At 44.0% G+C, this 19,469-nt stretch overlaps 1 protein-coding gene across 1 annotated transcript; it reads right to left on the bottom strand.

The window, feature by feature from the left end:
* Window positions 1-1,153: 1,153 nt before the first annotated feature.
* On the bottom strand, window positions 1,154-16,526 carry SH2D1A (SH2 domain containing 1A). The gene is made up of 4 exons (XM_009585631.1): window positions 16,390-16,526; window positions 4,036-4,099; window positions 1,550-1,685; window positions 1,154-1,194 (listed from the first exon to the last, which is right to left on the bottom strand). The coding sequence occupies exons 1-4, from the start codon at window positions 16,524-16,526 to the stop codon at window positions 1,154-1,156; spliced, it is 378 nt and encodes a 125-aa protein (XP_009583926.1).
* Window positions 16,527-19,469: the final 2,943 nt, after the last annotated feature.

Raw genomic sequence — 19,469 nt, 5'->3', positions numbered from 1 at the left:
ACAAGGCTGAGGCCCGGCTGGGGTCCCTCCCAAAGCTCACAGGAGCTCGCGCAAGTCTGCCTGGCAGAAACCCACACAGAGGTCCACCCGGACCATGTCTACCACCCTTTGACTGCAGTGCAGACACAGTACTATCTCCTGAAACAAGAGGGCTGTAGGACATCCAGTCTGTTCAAAAGTGTTTCCTACTGTCTGCCAGTTCGGGCAGGACAGCGTCGTCACGCTTGTTAAACCCCGCCTGTAAAAGGCACGTACTCCCAGTTCTCCGGTAGCCAGGTGCTAACCCTGCACAGCTGACGAGTCCTGGAGATTCAAACCTCTCCTCCAGGAGCCCAGCAGCAGCATGGAAACACAGACGGATAGGTAAAGAAAAGCAGAGAAACTGTCATGCAAAAATAATGTATTTTTTAAAATTGCATGCAGGGGTGGCTTGTTTCAAGTACAGAGAATATCTAAAAGCAAAGAACGATGTTCTCCGCTTCACTGGTTGTTCTCGGTTACTCAGTGCATTGCTTAAGCTTTCGATCATTTGTGCAAACTACAAATTTTGTACAGCCAGGCAGCGGGGGCCAGTTCCGCCCAGTTACAGGGCAGAGCGCCTGGTATGATGGGAAATCAGTTAGTGGGGATCCCCATGGTGCCACTTCTGGAATATCTTTAGGAGCTGTGTGAATGACAGTCTCACAGCCCACCCAAGGCAAGGACATCTTAATGTAAGCAATTTTCCTAAGGTTATAAAAGGGAACTTGCCCAGTTCTGCATAAATGCCAACCAGAACAAAGCAAAGCGGAGTCCAATGTTAAGTAATGTAAAATTAGTAACTAATTATTAATTAGGAACTAATCTTGAAGTGAAAATTATTTTGTACTTGAGAGTACAAAGAGAAAAAAAAGACATTACACTATTTAGTAGTTGATATTTTTTATCCTCTCTCTTACAAAAAAAAAAAGGAAAAAAACACCTAAATTCAAAACATTCTGAAACTTAAAACTTCTAAATTTTGAGCTAGAAATTCTATGAAATACACATTTCTGCAAATGTTACAAGAAAACTCATGGAGTTGTATTAACTATCATATAAATTGTTCTGTTCTAGAGCACGGACTAGAGGAGACACTGGAAGATATGGTTATGTCACACTTGGGGAAACGTCTTCATGATGGCTGCAGGTGGAAGTCATGGCCTTCACTTCTCCCTAAGAAAAATAATCACAAAGATATGAAGGGATGAACACTGCAAGAAAATGGACTGATCAGAAGGTTTGTACCTACAAGATCGAGGGCGCTGGGGCAGGTAGCCACTGCTGGTACGGCACTCAGCAATCCGTATTCAAAATCCATTTTCTCATCACATTGACAGGCCCTGTCCCTAATGAGCACCTGAGTGCCAGCATGTCGATCACACAGTAGCAAAGTTAGGGCATATCTTTGGCAATGCCACCCTGCTGGCTAGTTCAGGTCAAAGATGCAAATGGGTCTAAGACCTCCATCCCCGCTGCCGTGGAGGGCTCTGCTCAGCCGCAGCTGAGGCTCCCTCCGCCCCACGGGTACCTGGGGGGTGTTTGGCTTTCACGTGGTTGACGACTGGGTGCTGCAGGGGTGTTACGATGCCTTGGTCGGGTTTCTGGAAGGCTGAAATGAGGTTGTGCACTTTCCGAAAGAGCCTCCGGTGGACCCCGGGTGCTGTCTGCGAAGCCAAAGGGTGAGAGGTGAGAGGGGAGGCTGGGTGCCGAGCATCTGTGCTGGGCTCGGGGTGCTGGTACAGAAGCCTGGTCCTCAGAAACGTACTCAGCCCCTCAGGGAAGGAGACAGCCCTTCACTTGGACCCCCTGATGTGCCAACCAAAAATGAGTCAATGAGCCACACTGCTCTCCTCCTTCCCCCAGGGCATCGCGGCCTCCCTGCACTAAGAGCGGTCTCCAGCAGTGTGGTGATATAAGGCTGGAAGAGGGATGATTTCTTAAGCACTACAAGAGGGACCCAGAGCCTGCCATGCTTATTAGGCAAATTCCCAAGTGATCTTTCACTCTTTCTGACCCTGTTTTATTGCAGCCTGGGATTTAACCTCCAGCCTGGGGTTTATTGGTAAGATACCTCCAGCCTGGAAATACCAGTAAGACAGTCTAGAGAGCTACCTGGCACTTACCGGGGTGGGGGAGTCCTTACACCACTAAATTCAGGCATGGACACAGCCTTTTTGCTTTCTCTGAGCATTCAATACTGGCTTATATGTTCATTGAGTATTCCTATCTATCTCTTGTACAAAGGCAGCAGCAGAATGTTACCTGTTTATTAAAACTGGGAGTTTTTCTATCTTTCTACATTAGCATCTTTTCAAACACTGTGAAACGAAACTGTGCCTGCTTTTAATCAAAAATCCAATATTTCTGTTAAATCCTTCAGGGCATTCTCGTAATAACTCCTCCCCACCAAAGTCATGGGAGGACAAGCATAGTCCTGCCGGCACAGTCCTGCCCGAGGGACGCTGCTCTGACCCAGCAGTCATGGGCTAAATCCTGCCTCACTGGCACCAGCCGGAGGCTTCGCACTGGCTGCAATTTCACCAGCATTGTTTTAATTTCCCTGTCACGTCCTTGAAAGATGGGTGCGACCTGAGCTTGCTCAGAGACTATCCAGCCACAGGGAAGGAAGCAGAGACAGGAGAGCACCAGCTGCAGCTGGAGCCTGTTTTGGCCTTGGAGGCACATTTTGTGGCGATAAGTTGAATTTAGGCTGCTTTTCTAACAGCTGAGGCCAGCGTGGTCTTAGCAACATTTACTTAAAGGTTTCTGTCTGCTTAAAGGAAGGGTTGGTATCACGGGTCTGTAGCTAGCACCTTTCCCTGCAGAGGATGTATTTAGTGTCCTGGGCCTTCAGGACACCTCCGCTGTGAAACACAGATAAGGTTTGCCTAAAATACAGCGAGGGAAAGCCCAAGATCTATACGTAGGAAGCCAGTGGAGGTCATGGGGGAGGAGTTGTAGCAGGCCTATATAACACCAGAAAAGCTTCACTGCAGACGCTGACGTTACCTGGGGCCAAAGCAGGCTGCAGTCTCGCTCAGGGAATCACCCTCCACAGGTGGAGGTCCCTGGGGGTCCCGGCATCCTTCCTGAGACACCAGTGCTCGCCCTGGCATGCCAGGTGCACTGCCATCCCCAGCCCGCCCGAAAAACCTCCTGCTTGGGCAGTGCAAATCTGCAGGATGCCTTACAGGAACGAATGAGCAAAATCTTCCTGGGTACCATTCCCAAGGGTGACACGGATAATTATTTACTCCACAGTAATGTGAGTCACTTTTACTCCCCGATCTGCTTCTGAGTAACCCCAGGAATCAGTCTTGTCTTCCAGAGCACTGCAATCATTACAATAATGGCCAAGGAATTATGCCTGTCTAGAAATTACTTAATGTTTGTAATCAGTGTTCGTTAATGTGCAAAGAGAAAGCTAATTACGAATTAATACACAGAGTACATCCGAAGAACAAGACTTTCATAAAAGAAATACAGGTTAGCATCCTGATTCCATCAACCCAAATAGTTGTCTGTATGGCAAATGGTGTTATTCTACACTTGAATTACCAGTTTCTTATCAGATGGGTGAAAATATATTTTGTATCAAGTTTTTGCTACCCTATATATGTTTTGCACCAATGGTGAATTAATCTGGAGAGAAATTAACTTTAAAACACTGTAGATGATTGAAAATAATTTCCTTAAATATTCTGACATTAATGGTACGTGAGATAGAAGGGAACTGATTGTGCTTGTCAAACTGTAAAAACACAATATTTTTGCCATTTAAAATGATGCAAAAGAATGCACTATTGCATTATGCAACAGCTGAAATGTAACAGGGAATTAATTTATGAGTTCAAGACTGTCAGATGTGGCACCAAGACACCTTTGTGATGGGCGCACTCAAGATCGATTACCTTCAATGAAAACCAGACTATGCAGAAACATGAATAATTTGAAATCAATACGAACATCAAACAGGATGTAGAAATTTTCAGAAGATAAGGGAGAAGTACACACCTCAGCACTCCAGGATCCAGTTTCTGTCTTGGACACTCTGTAGGTATAAACGTAACCCTGATGCCTGTGGAAAAAAAAAAACAACAACAGTTATTTATTACTCATTCCTACCGTCAGGTTTCAACAAGAGGTACACGCTGTTATTCATTTGCTAACCTTTCCTTAAAAATAAATTCACCCATAAAGGCTCTAGGTAGATTAAAAAACTGAGACACGGGTCAGAAGCAGTGTTCAACATACTGGGTTCTTTTTGGATGAGAGGGATTGGTCTGGCTCTGATCTAGTTTAGCAATATTCAGTTATTCTAGTTAAGGGACGTTGCTTTCATTCCTGCCTCAGCATTTTTATTATTTTTTATTTCATTGACCTCCTTTTACTGACACACACCAGACATACCTTCCCTGGAAAAAGAGAAGGTGTATTATTGGCAGACAACATTACCATATTGTGATTGATTTACATGCAGATGTTCCCAGAAGCAATAGCATGAGTGTAATTTATTTGGAAAGCTAGACCCAAAAAAGGGAGGTAAATTACTCTTTGCCTTGCCCGTACATTCCTAATTCTCAAATACTGATAAAGGAGACTTATAAGTGTGTGGAATCTTCCTTCTTTTTAGGTCTAATTTGAGTCTTTCGAGAATAAGGAGTCATACACTAATAGCACAAAACATACTCGTGTCCAGAGTCAGTCTTGCAGTCTTCTCGTCAGTCTTCTCTTACAAACCCAACACAGTGAACGATTTACACGGCAGATTATTGTACCGATATCCAAAAATTTAACTCAGAAGCAGAGACAATTGATAGTAGTTCCGTGGGCACAACATTAGTTTAGATGGTATCAGATAAGAAAGATTGTATTTCATACTACATAGATTTACCTGACTACACAGCAGGAGTTTAGGGAACATTCCCTATTTTAGCATCAATTCTTATTCTTAAGAAAGCAGAAAAATATTATGTTTCTTTCCAATTATACATGGTGTTATAGTAGTTACTACAAAATAGCAGAAACCATCAATGACACAGATACTGTATGATTGCAATTACTTACGCTCCGTGTCATGGCTCCTGGATAAATTCTTGTTAAAAAGTCATTACAGCAACCTTTACAAAGCGTTGTCTGATATAATTTACCCAAGCAGGAAGTTGTTAACAGTTGTCACACTGCTACAGGCCCGACGAAGAGGGAGCAAAAATGCCTGTCGTGACTTGTGAGCTCTCCCCCGACCACTCGACTCCCACTGTGATTAAATACGGAGGCGGAAGACACAAAGCCGTTCCCTCCCGTCGGGGCTGCTGCTGGGACAAACTCTTTGTGCAGCAGCTGAGACACTGCCCTCCTCCTCGGGTATGGGAATATGCCTGATGCAGCCCCACCATCCCACCACAGCTTCATGCACCTCTTTGTGTTAACCAAGGGAGTGTTTTCCTCAGAGGCACGACTTTGCACCTGGCTCCAGATGGACATGAAAAGTGGCCGGCCGTGCTCACTTCAGGAAAACCTAAGGAGGAAAACAACCCCCGCTACCCCACTTCTTCCCCCAGCAAGTTCAACTGCTGCAGTCCATCAGGGATTTGGACAGGCCCAGAAGGGGCCCTTGGGAAGAGGTGTGAGCAACCTGCTGTGGCTGCAGGAGGAGGGAAGGATGTGGAAGGACAACACTGTTCTCCTGTCCATGCCATGGCACCGCAGTCGCTGTGTTTGAAGCCACAGCTCAAGCCCGGTTGCTTAAAAGCACATCCCTCTAAGCCACTAGATATGTTCATGTTCAGGGAATCCAATGTCTCCCATTAGGGCCCTTAGACAATCTCGTACCATCACGTCCTTTCTTAAAACCTCTGAGAGCCGTGCCTGTATTGTCAGCTTTTCATGAGTAGCTGATGTTCACATTAATCTTTTCTTTTTAGAAATCACGACGGGCTTTCCTGCACCTACATACGTAGCACACCAGCCAATACATGCTTATTGAAACCAGGATTTTACAGGCCATAGTGTACTGGGAAACACCAGAGAGGTCTTGGCATTTTGCCCCCTCTCTTTGAAGTGGCTATTTGATCATCTCCACAGTGATTTTTTTCCAAGCCTCAAAACCAACAGAATCAGTATGTAAAAATCTAAAACTCACTCTCTTGCCTCCTGTTTTTAATAATACACTGTGCATATTACCCATGCTTGGTTTTGGTTGTCCCAAAGCATTCCAACTGCTTCAGTCTCTTTAAAATCTGATTTTTCCACAAATGGCTCAGTTGTCTGGAAAGCTACCATCTGTTGTTTCTTTCGCTGTTTTCTCTACCTAAAAGATTGCATGACTTGAAGTGGTTGAGGGGCTGGGGCACTGCCCTGACTCTGAAATGTCTGATGGCTTTCAACACTCTGCCAGAAGGGTTTACTAAGCTGGACAAATTGAAAAATAGAGGTCAGATAAAGCAATATTCAGGGCTAAAGCAGGGTGAGGTATAAGGTAGACACCTATCCTGCATTTTTAAAAAAATTCTACTGTAAAATATTTCAGCCGAGCCCAGAGAAAACACAAAGGACAGCTCAGATTAAAAACGCATGAGATACAGAAAAAGGAACAAGAATTTGGGAACATGGACGCTTTGAGCACAGCGTGGAGAATGGGAGGAGTATGACATTGCTACCACAGCCTTGCAAGGGACAAGTGAGAGCTCTCCACTCACCTGGCAAATGTACATTTTTTCCTAGAGGAGGAAAGACTGAAAGGCCTGAAGAGGTTCACTGTGCTTAAGCTGAAAAACACAATGTTATCCTCTGTTGTTGGCTCTGAAGCCGTCAGTAAACACAGCCACTAGGTAGGTGGGAGATGGCCCAGGACCACCACACCTGCTTCTTCAAAGGAAATGCACAAAGGAGGACACATTTTTTTAAGCAGGTGAACAGCTAGATCTTCCTATCTAACTACTTTCCATTGGGATCTTTGTTTCCACAAAATGAATTACAGCTCTTCTGATACGTACCCTCCCAACGAATATGATCTTATCAAAACTTTCTGTTAAGCAGCAGGAACTTACTTCATTACCACTTCAAAGTGCCTTTTACCTTGCATGTGCGAGTGACATGATTTTGATGAGCCAAGCTCTCTTTAGCGGGCACAGCCTCCCGTGAGAACTACCAACTACCGTTGGGTAGTTTTTATGATTTAAACTACCCAACATTAACTGAGATCAGTGTGGACTGAAGGAAGGTCAAGGTTTTTTTCTTAAAACAATAATAAAATACAAAAATTAAAATTGAAATGGTATAGAACGTTACCTTCCAAAGAGCAAAACACATAACAACGGGCAAAAGCAGGTGGAAAAGTGCATTTACTGGAGCTTAGGTCTCAGGTGATGAGAAATTCCCCAACCACCATGAGGGGACAGCTCAGTTTTCTACGTTTTACTCAATTAAGGGCAGAAAAAAGCTCCTAGTGTGACACAACGTTCCTATATGTGGTGTGGCCACGTAGCTAAAGCCAAAACCCAAACACCATGTGGCCTGGGCATGGTGCTAGTCACGTGGGGCCTTTCACACAGCTTATGCTTTGAAGCCATTACCTGGTGAGATGCAGGCCAAATCCACCTCTCAGTGACCTGAACTCCTCTCTCTGCTGGACAAAATCAACAGGAGATGGACACATGTCACTGAGAGAAGGATTTCAGAGAGCACTCGTACAGTGACACTGGCATACCAGCGTATCTTGGAGGAGGACCAGCTCTTGACACCCAGGCAAAGACCCCAAGAAGGGTTCCCCCATCCCTTCATCTGGCCCGAGGACGGCCACAAACCTCACTCACAATTGCAAAGCTCCTCTTTCATGCCAATGAAGCTCAAGGGACAGGAGCAATCACGAATTAACAGCTTGATGAACAAGGCCCTATAAATTTTTGATCAAAGGCAAAAAATGCCAAAATGCTGATGAGGGGAAGCAGAAAACAGCCATTGCTGTAAGGACAATATTGGATGGCACTTACGAAAGAATGATTTGGTCACCACTGATGATATTTTTATGTCATCTCACTTATTTTTTCATCTCCATAACAAAGAAAGTGTTATACCAGCTGCACTGGTATAACTGTCTCTGCAGTAACACTGTCTCTGTTGCAAAAACATCACTGGAAAAACTTTGTCAAAGGAAAATGTAGAAAAAGTTGCTATTACAGGAAACAGTCCACTTTATATTATAGGCTTTTTTCTTTATAGCTAGATAATTCCTCCCAAAGAGCTACAAAGGCATCATTCACAGATGACATACTGAGACAGCATCTGTCTACCTGTCCTCTCCACTCCTCCTTTTCAACTGTGATCAGACTTGTTAAAGCCGCATTTACTTTAACAGGTGAATAATTACAATCTTCTGCACCACTGAAATAGCCAGAGGATATTAGCCGCATGCCGCAGATTAAAATTAACCATGACATTTCAGCTGCATGGTATATTTTGAAATCATTTCCAAATGTTTTGTATCTCAGTTGGGAAATTTTATTAAACTCATTTGTATTCATTTCTAGGTCTAAAATGGAACAAATATAAAGGGAGAAAGACAGAGAGACAAGGGAAAGCCATGTCAGCAATAAATGACATCAATTTTTTTCTCTTTACGTAGCTTTCCCTTCTGATGTCTTTGCACTATATCAACCAGTTCTTCTGACCTGGTATATTTGCATCCTGACCTTACCTTGGAATTTTACTTTACAATATTGCTTAACAACCAGACAGTGGTGGTTCTTACATACGCATTATATACTCAGGTTCTTCTAACTTTGCCACATTTCAGCCTTTCAGACTGAAATTTTGTTTCTTAGGTGTTTGCCTCAACCTTATTTAGGGAGGGAGAACACAGAAGTGCCAGAAAAGGGGACATATTAGGCAGAACAATACTTTTCCCACGTTAAAAAAAATAATCTTCCAGTTGTTGGGGGTTTTGTCCAGTTTTTAGCGTAAGACATAAAATTTGTTTGAAGGAAGTATCTCTCTTGCAGTCTCCGAGAGAAAGCAGTGGTGGCTCTCTAGGCTGCAAAAGAGACGCTCTCTAAAGCGTGCTGCACCGTGCCTGGGCTGGCTGTACCATGGGCACTCAGCTAAGCAGTGCCCACTATCTCAAGCCATGAGCGATGCACGTATGTTGCCTGGCCTGGGTTAGCAGGGCAAAAAACAGAAGGTAATTTAGATTGGGCGTCTTGGAAAGGAAGATTGGGACTGGGTGGGGTGGATGTGGAAGGAAAGAAAAGGGGACCCATGTCTATGTAAGCTGGGCAAGGAAACAGCAATGAAAATTGCTGGAGGGGTGAAAAAGCCAGGAATAGAACATGGGTGGTTTGGAAGCAGAAGACGTATGAAACAAGGAAACAGCCCTCAGCAATGCAAGCAAAGTCAGCAGGCTGTACAGAATAACACTGGGTAGTCTCAAAATCCATTCCCATGCCCCTCACATTGGGAACATACATCACAGAGGTACTGCAGACCTGAGCCTCCTGTGTCACAGTTTCTCTCATGTGAAACGGGGTTAGCAAGCTCTTCATCTCACAACAAACTGAGATAATGCTCAGAAACCACTTAATACTATGGAGATGAGTACTACTAATGCTATGGAGATGAATACTACAGGAGAGCTCATGGGGGACTCAGTACTTTCAGAGTGGGGGGGTCAATGGCACACAGCAGGTAACATAATAAGCATGAGGGGTCAGGTTGTAGCCACTTCTGCCGTATCCGGAGGTGTTTGATGCAGGCTGCGGATCAAGTCCTGAATGCCTGGTCAGAGGGACCAACCTCAGGCAGCATCCCAGTGGGTAATGCTGGACCGGGAACGTGGGCGATGGCATGGGCACCAGAGTGGCTACAGAGGTGGGAGATGACTACCACAGAACCAAAACTCATGAGATCAGAGGAATCTACAGCAGTGCCTGGGAGTCTACACATCCCACATGTGTGCTCATCAAGGTCTCCCCTGCCCAGGGTACCCGAGCTTCATGGCCTCCCCCATGCGACAGAAGTTACAGCTGCCAAAATGATGAAACGGTCAACTCAGCTGTCCACTTGAACTTCTTTCTTTTTCTTTCTTTTTCCTTTTTAATTGTTATATTTCTGCTTGGTTTATTAGTCATGGAAAGGCCAAAAAGTCTTGTTATTTAATGTAGGAGAAAATCCTATTTAAGCTTACAGCTCCTCACTCTGTCCTGGGATTTGCATTTTCTGGTTGACAAGCAGCCTGGTTGCTGCCTTATTTAGGTCTCAGACATACAATCAAGGTACAGCAACTTAGCAATTACCACCCATCAGCTAACCCAAGCTGAAGAAATAGCACTCACATTGAGATGATATGCGAGATACAAGCTCTATGTCAGCAAGAGTGAATAAAATAGTTTAAATCAGTGTTTACAACATCTGAAAAGCCCAACAGAGTTGCTGTAGCTTAACTCACAGCAGCACTCTCTACACCCACTTGAGTTTACACTTCTGTCACTGATTGCCCTACTACACTTCTTGTGGCAAAAATTTACCCATGGTACTGAATCAGTAACTAGTATTAGCTTGCCGGAATGCTGTGGCATTATAAAGGAAATGCCTTATCTTGATTTTCTCTTCTGAAAGAAGCTTGAAAGAGCAAGTCAAATCTCGTGAAATGTCTCTGAATTTATGTGCAGATTTCTGTGGAAGATTGTCAGCATCTTTGCCACTTGAACACTCCTAACCATCAGTAGAAATACTGCTGATTTACCGAAAAATCAAGCAGTGTAGCCTTTCTGAGCAGGGTTTATGTTGGTCTGGCACAAGGTGATGATGCCAGCCAAAAGCAATGCCTCAGAGAGGAATTTCTTCAAATTTGGAAATAAAATGAGAATTTATTCAAATCTGAGATGCTAAATAGAAGGAAATTACTTTATGATGGGCAAGTAACTAAGCTTCATGAATTACTATGTCCTCTAGAATAGTATCTCACAAAGGCAAAAACTCATGAAATAAGGTTATCATCTGGTGAAATTTCTTTCATCACTTTAGGCAAAACTCACAAGAACTGCAATAGATAAAACACTGTCAATAGCCCTGTAAATGTTACTGTTTCATATTTCTATGAAACATTTCTCAGTTTGTTTGGGAATAATTCAGTGTAGCTCATTTTCAGATTTCCTGTTTCTCTCAGAGCAAGGTAAGCACGGTCTGACCATAAAATCTCTGAACCCGAAATCACTGCTTCAACTAAATCCTCAGAACTCAAGACTACAAAACCAGGGTAGAGCTAATCTAGGTTCTGTTATCTAAAGATTGTACCCATTTTGTCATTTACAGATTTATAGCGGTTACCCACCGTTCAGGCTGTCTACCTTTCTAAAATCTTTCCAAGAAAAGCCATTGGAAGGCCATTAGCCAAGTTATTCTTAGTAAAGACGAAGCTCACTCTGATTAGCAGGGAGCTGAAATACTCACCTCAGTAGAATTTACCGTTGTGCTGTAGAAGACTTTTTTTAAAGCTGAAAATAGTGCATGATATTTACAATGGCAACCTTGAATTGAGGGGCTCCTCCTCAGAGAGAAGCTTTTGTTCCAAATTACATTTTAAATGATGATGATTATTATGTGCAGTGTTATAATAAATGCAATTATTCTGCCATTTCTATCAAAAATATTACATGGGAAACAAAAGAAATGCTAAGCTGAAGCTGGCTCGTGATCCTGTATTACACCTTCATGCTGTACAGCTGATACATCTGCCGCATCAGAAAGCTTCGGCACGTTGCCTGAACTTGTGCACTGTGGTTATGGTTACAGAAAAAATAGCACGCGTAAAATCTGATAGGACTGCAGCCTATCCGTTGCCATTACTGTTGCTTCAAGAGCTCTAAACAGCTCTCTTCCAGCTTTTGATTATTCTCCATAAATTGAATGCAGCACAGTACATGAATGGCTGGTTTCAAACAAATAATCTGAACACAGTTTGACAAGTATGTCATGTTTAGCTTACTTAAAGGTCTGAAACAACTACTAACATTCCAAGTATTTTCAAGTATATGAATTTTAAGACCCAAACTACGAACAGTTTATCTTTGCCAATTCAGGCATGAGCTGCTTTTTTCTGCATATGTGCTCATATATCTGTAAAGGAAAGCGGTGCTTTCGGCACCCAGGCATTTTATTTATACATTTTTCAGGCACAGTTTAAGAGGCTGCTTCTCAAACTAGCTACCGTTATTGTGTCCTGTGTCCCCCATTGACTTCATTAGAAGCGGTGTGCACAGAGGATTTCTGAGGGTGCTAAAAACATCAAATGGGGTATTGAGCAAAGAGGAAACCAGACCAGTAAAGAAAGCTCCCTGGAACAATCAGGTTTTGATACTAAAACCTTGGCGTACTGCATGTAGCATCTAACATGTTTACAGGTAAAATGTGTACATTTTTTAAAGCATATGCATTTCTTCTAGCCCAATTTTCAGGAACAGCAAAAATCTTTGTGCTTTTCGATGCAACCCTAAAAAATTTCCAGGAAAAGATTGTGCTCCTATGTTGACACATTCAGAACATGATCTACAACATGCTTGAAGTATATATTATCAATTTAATAATGATATTCATACAATTAAGATCTTGGGAGCATCTGGTATTAAAAAACTTTGCCAAAATTGGCAGGCAGCACCTCTGTTTGCAGGAGCCCCAGAGGCCACAGATGCAATTCAAAACCTTTCTACTCCTCCATGCGTAGTTTAATTGTGGTCTTAAAATATTTATGAAAGTGGGTTCTTTGTGCTTTGCCACAGCCACACCAAAAAACATTCTCTCTTTGAAGGCTTGCGGGAATGCCATGTGCACACCATGACTTCGGACAGCGGAAAGCAGCATTGAAGGAAGATAAAGCAGGAGAAACAAGGAAGAAAGCAAACAGAGTTCCAACACTCCAACACAGGGGCCTGCCTGCTGCAGTTACCCGTCTCTGTAGGTCAGGTTTTATGCTACTACCCGTCTTTTATGCTTGCCCTGTAAAATCAGTGTCAGTTGCAAGGGATTCTATGAAGTCTTTGACTCTTCTCCTTTTTAAGGTCAGGGCTCCACTTTTTAATTGGAAAAGCAAAAGGCGAATGAGCCTGACCGTGAACACTGCTGCCCTTATTATGTGCCTTAGGAGGCTCAAAGACTGGCCAAATATGTTAGGGCTTTTTGGGGGTGCCTGGGGGAGGAAGGGGGGTGGTGGCATTACAAACTTATGCAGTTTCTTGGAAAAAGGAGGCGTTGTTTGAGCCCAAGCAGGACTTACCAATTACTGTACCTGGAGGTGGAAGTGCAGAGCGGCCACATATGTGAGTTCAAGCTGATGACAGTATTGTCATCCAAGTATTTTTTTAATGAGTTTTTTGATAAATGGCTCATCAGAACTGTGCCTTTTAATTTTGACAACTCCCTTCTTCCACCATGGTCAAAAAAAAAAAAAGAACCCTAAGAAGGCTTGGATCTGGGGAGCTGGGGGGTTTTAGGTTTGTTTTGGTTTACTTCTCCAGGGAAGTGCAGGGAGAAGGGAAAGAAGACAGGCTGAACGTGTTTTGATTTTGGAAAACGGGACTATTTTTCCCTTTTTCTTTTCTAAGAGCAACAGTAACATCGCTGGCAGTATGAAACAGTTTCACTTCTGTTAGAAATTGTCATTGGAAACATGTAAAATTTTTTGTTTAGCTCTGATACTTATTGCAATATATCTAATGGCTGACCAGCTTTGTTTCTCATGTTTCAAAGATCCCTTCACTACTTCCAGTAAATACATGTTTTGCCTAATCTTGATATATCTAGGTATTCCTAGAGTGATCTTCAGCATGGATTCTGAACCGAAATGTAAATTTCTGAATAACTTTATTATTCCTAATAATTTACATTATTTATTCAGAAGGAAGTATAAAAAAGCAGAAAAGTACTTACTCTTTCATTTTCTTTTTCTTAAACAGCAAATACAGCAACTGCATGTTTCCCTCGGTTTTTACCAAAGCTCTCATGCACATATGTGCTTGCCACTTGTTTCATCTCTGTGCATGATGTTCAGACTGGAATTCGGGGGGGTTGGATCCATTAGTTTATTTTGCCAAAGCCAGGCTTAGCATACTCCACTGAATACATATCTACATCTCTTATGCCTTCCCTACTTGCTCCTCCAATCTCTCCACTAAAGTGCTCTGCTTTGGTAAATTGTGCCTGTCAAAGCACTTCTCTAGTTTATGGCCCACATTTCTTTAAACTGTCATTGCTATCTTCAGTGTGAGACATTTCCTGGTATCTTTATGATAAGTGTCTCCAAAGTTATTGTGTGATATGTTGTTTACTGTATCTGATATTTCTTACATAATGCTCTGAATTGATATATTAAGAAGTATTGGAACCAAGGCTTAGCTCTACCATTTTTCTACCACCTTTCTGTCTATATCAGATCGTATTCATCATAACATTTTTCATTTAATTTTTTTATCTGGATTTATCCAAGATGCTATTGAAAATTTCCCATATAAAAATTTATTGAGGATCTATATTCTATAAGAAGCCTGCATAACATTCACCAGTAATATTTTTTGCTTACCATATATATGTTTAAATGCAACATAACATGAAGACATAATTTCCAGTAACAATTAGGTAGAGTTCTGTTCGTTACTGAAGTCTCTTTTCTTTTCCTCCAAAGATTGCAGAGCTTCGTAGTTAGCAATCCTTTCTCTTCTTCCTATTTTCATTTTATACATTTTATTTCATTCATGAAATTTCTTCTGAAGGATGTAAATTACCACTAATATGGCAAAAAATCCCAACTGATTGTGTGCAGATGAAAGACCTTGTTACATACCTACACCCTGATTTAGACTAATGGTGGACTGATTTTAGGATTCTCTATTTTATTCAGCATTGTAACATTCTGCCGGACCCTTTCTCTAATACCTTAGTGTTTCGTCTGCACTGAATGACTTCTGAGTGTTAAGGAGATATATCACCATTTCCTCTGATGGTTATTTAAAAGAGATTCTGCTTTTATTGCCTATTCCCATCTCAGGAATCATAGCACTCCTTACCTCTTGCTATGTCTATTCCATTTTCATTTAACTCAAGATGCTTCTTATTTCCCATTTTTCAGCTAGCTGTTAAGGTATTTGTTAGCAGTAGCGCCTGTCTTGGTTCACCTTCTGATTTCATGAGAGAAGAAAATATACATCTTCTACCACAAAGATCTTCCCTGAAAAGAAGGTTGTGTATTTCTGCATTGCCTATAACTTTCTTGCATGCCTCCATTTACTGGTCTACAACAGGGAAATAAGCACACCCAGGGCTTAATTACATATTGTTGGAAACGCATTCAAGACATTGGGGGAAAACCTGACTTAGGACTCTTCTTCCTCTTCTGTTTTTTTGCCAGGTACCTAAGTGCCTTCTGTTAGCTAATTTCTTGCTGGCCATAAAACGGTTTTCTCTTGTATTCCTTCTACTGAAGTAAGGCACAACTGTCTGTTTGGCCTTGGTTCCTTCAATGCAATGGTACTTCATTGTACGATGTTATCTCTCAGGACTTTCGAGACTTCTGCTTTTGCCAAAAGTAGTGTGATTAAATTGCCTCATTAAAACGAGGTCCTATGACTATAAAGTCCCCCAGCTCTCTCAGGGAAACCTCTCTACCCTCTCTCTGACCATCCCGTCAGATCTTTCTCCTTTCACCCTATTTGATGAAACATTACCACTTAGTTAGTTACCCATCAGTATTTCATGTAATTTATGGGTAGTTTACTCCAAGCCCGACGGCTCACGGGACACACAGCCTGCTGAAAAGTGTCCTGAAGCAAAGGTATGTTCTGGGTGACAGTGATCCACGCTACCCTTCCCTATGACAGGGGACGCTGGGGATGTTGCTAAGCACACCTGTGAGTGCATTAGAGAAGCAGAAGACAGTGGGCAGAAAGCAAGAGGATTATCAAAAACAAAGAGGAAGCGCACGCCATCCTGAGTCAAGTTGCCTGGCTCTTCTCCATGGCACCTCGCTCGTCCTTCCTACGTGCTCCAGGCCTGCTTTCATTTTTTGTTTTATGCCCGTAGGAAGTGTGGGCTCTGCAAGGCAAAACCTGCTCCTCTTCGCTCTGCAAAGGACCCCACACGCCTTATGCACCCCTCTGCCTTAAGTCAAGGTGACGGAACCAAAAGTCTCACACGTGTCTGCGAGTGGTAATATTAGGATATATTTTGTCACTGTTATGTGGGAACGCCCCATACTGTGGATGCAAAGGTTGGAAATCAACTACCACTTGACCACCCCTTCCTGGCACCCCGCTCCCAGCCCGCTGCCCTCGGCTGCCCCGCACCCCAAAGAGGCAATGGCAGCCGCGTGGGGCCGGCCGCACTCACAGCACACAGAGGCAGTAGACTCCCGGGATGGTCTCGCTGTCCCGCAGCAGGTAGCTGCCATCAGTGCCTGCCGCCAGCAGCAGCTTCTCCCCAGCCTCACGAGTGATGCCCCCGTGGTAGATGGGCAGCGCGTCCATGCTGGGGCTGTCTCCCGCTGAGGGCAGCTCTCCCTGTGCACGACGCTGCCTCTGACTGCTCCTCAGCCGTGTGCTCCCCTCAGCATCTCCGTTTCGATGGCAGATGTAAACAGGATGTGTTCACACCTCTGAAGCCTCCGCACAGAGCGAGACAGCACTGAGGGAAGAGTGAGGAACGAGCACAGCTTTTTTGTGGTTTTTTTTTCCTTTGCCCCTTTTTATTTTCCTTTTTCACAGGCTGTAACATCCTCATGGCATTGCTGCTCGTGCACAGAGGTGTCATTTCACAGCCCACCCTCGCCCATGAGGCTCTCTGCTCGGCAGAGACGTGACGTGATGAAGCGCACGACGGCCACAGGGCTGATGATGGCCGCCCTGGGTCAGGGCAGGGAGGCCAGGACTGTGGCACCATTGTCAGTGGCTGCCGCCAGGCGCTTGTCTCCTCTGGCGTTAACCCAAGGCAGGACAAAGAAGGGTGAAGCAGGACCCCAAAGGCCCTCTGCAAAGCAGGGATTATTTTTTAACCTCTTATTTTTAAAACCCCCAAGGGTGAGAAATTAGAGGAAGCAAGCTGGCCTCGCTGTCCCCACCCTACCAGGCCACTTGCCTCAGGCCGCAGGTGCCGAGCACAGCCCCTGCTCCACGGTGGCTTGTCCAGCACCCACAGAAGATGGTCCCCAGCTGATTTACCTCATGAGCGGTTATTTTCATAGGCTTTGGTGGTGTTTAATCACTATTAACATCAGGGGTGCTCGTTATTTCTGCTTGGAGGCAGGCAACAGCCTCGGCACTGGCAAGGAGGCCCCCTCACATCCTTCCTGACGCCATCTGTGCCGCTGCCTTCGTGTGGTGCGCGAGCGGGCAGCCAAAATCCAGAGACATGTCTGAAAAAGCCATTTCTCTCACCTGCTGTGGTCACAGACATTTCCTCAGTACGCTTGTCACTTGAAAGCTCCCCTATGCACGTGCTTGCAAAGGGGTCTGTTTGCAAACAAGCTGAAAATGTGCTTTTATACCCCCATAGATATTTCCACCCGTGGAAAAACCGAGCATGTTTCCCGGCGCTGAGCGGCACCTCACGGCAGTGACAAGGCGGTGCTGCCCCTGCAACCGTGGCCACCGGCCCGCCCCTTTGGGCTGCAGCCAGCTCAGGGCTGAATTCACCCCTAGCGCGAGGCCGCTGCACTCCCCTGATGAGCCATGTTCTCACACCTGGGGGTAGGAGTAATAACTCACTAAAATATAGCGATAAGTACGGGTCATGCTTATGATTGATTCGTTTTAAATTGAGTTTGCTAGCAGGACAGGGCCGAATGAAATCATCTCACCCAGGTGTTCACAGAATGCTGTGTCCTGGTTGAAGTTAAGGATGGGTGAAAAAATAGCTCTCTAGTTACACACATTTCAAGAACAAAAATTAAATTAAAAAACACCAAAAATAAGGGCTGCTCTTTTTAGGTTTTAATCAATCAAAATGTTTTCTCTTGATCATTTCACAGTGCACGTCTTTCAATTCTGACCTTTAATATAGTTTTGCCTTGAAAATATTTTTTGCAAACTAGCTTTTGCTTCTCCTTTTGAGGGATGGGCGTTTCTGCCCAGTGAGTCACAGGGTAGCTCGCCCGTGGGGCACCGCACCAAAGTCACTGACAGCAAAGCTGCAACTTTCGGAGGCACCGTGAGCCTCTTGCCCCACAGGGAGACCCCGGCGAGCAGTTGCCTCCCTGCCCCACGCCTGAGGGGCTGAGAAAGCTGCAGAAAACCTCAGCTGAAGAGGGACTGAAAACTTCCACCACCGTGTTTATGGCTTTTCTATATTGTTATGCAGGTGTTCATTACCCCGTTTACGCGAACCTGGGGACTCAGATATCCTGCTCGGTTTTTTAAACCAGTTGTTAAAGTATTTGCACAAAAAGGCAGAGCTGCTGCCTGCTGCAAATGTGATTAATGTGGATGGCGATAAGGTGTAAGCAAAGCACTCATAAAGCTGCTGCCTATTTCTTCTCCTTTTTCAAACTACCTGTACTCTTGGGGATCTCATCTAACTTTCCCATTTCTTAACCTATTCTCAATATTAAAGTTGATTTTAGAAAAAGTATGTGCTTAGTTACCTGGAGAGGAAAAACAAACAGAATCTTCCAATTCTGCAGACCTCATTGCCCCGCTTATCAGATTTCAACTAAAGCATAGGTAGAAAATCATAAAACTTCTGACTGTGAGATGCTCTCTTAATAAGGGAACCACCACGTTACCAGACCAGCCCGCATACTCCCAGCACTTTGATGAAGCAGTATCTATTACTGTAAAAGAGCTGTAAACACCCAATTTTGCTTTTGTGGGTAAGAAATCCATAAAACTCCAGCTACTGAACCCCAAAGCCCAGGCTTCCATACAAATCCCTTTATGGCCACATTGACTAGGGGATACGCAGCTTTTAAGAAGTAATGGAAATGCTGGATTTTGGAACAAGGGACACTAAGCAAGCATTGAGGCACCAAGCAGGATAAACCAAACCACAGGACATAGCTGCTTTCTGGGCTGAGAAGAGAGAAACCATGACACTGCCAGCATAGCTCTGCACCGCACCACCGAGGCTGGAGAAATCCTCCCTTCTCCCAAACAAACCATCTTCACTGCAGCTTTGCACTGTTGGCACCCAGTCAGACTCACACCTACTGCTCCGTTTTTTTATTCATTTAATCTTATGCATCTAAAGTGTTTGTTTGCCATCCTATTTCGTACCACTGCATATGTGCAGTGGGGCTGAGAAGACAAATTACAAAATAGAGCAGCAGGCTCGGGAGAGTAGGAGAAACAACAGAGAACCAAGCCTCCAAGGGATGCTGCTCCTGTTTGGACTTAGTCCCTATTGCCTTCCACTGAAAAAGGTGATTTCTTTAAGCACCTTGCCCTGTAGGATGCTGGACACTTCTCTTGTTTTAT

This window comes from Fulmarus glacialis, unplaced genomic scaffold, assembly GCF_000690835.1.
Source record: "Fulmarus glacialis isolate BGI_N327 unplaced genomic scaffold, ASM69083v1 scaffold29169, whole genome shotgun sequence".
NCBI classification, from domain to species: domain Eukaryota; kingdom Metazoa; phylum Chordata; class Aves; order Procellariiformes; family Procellariidae; genus Fulmarus; species Fulmarus glacialis.
The sequence above is the reverse complement of the archived record's forward strand: the minus strand, read 5'-3'. Positions and strand labels throughout refer to the sequence as shown.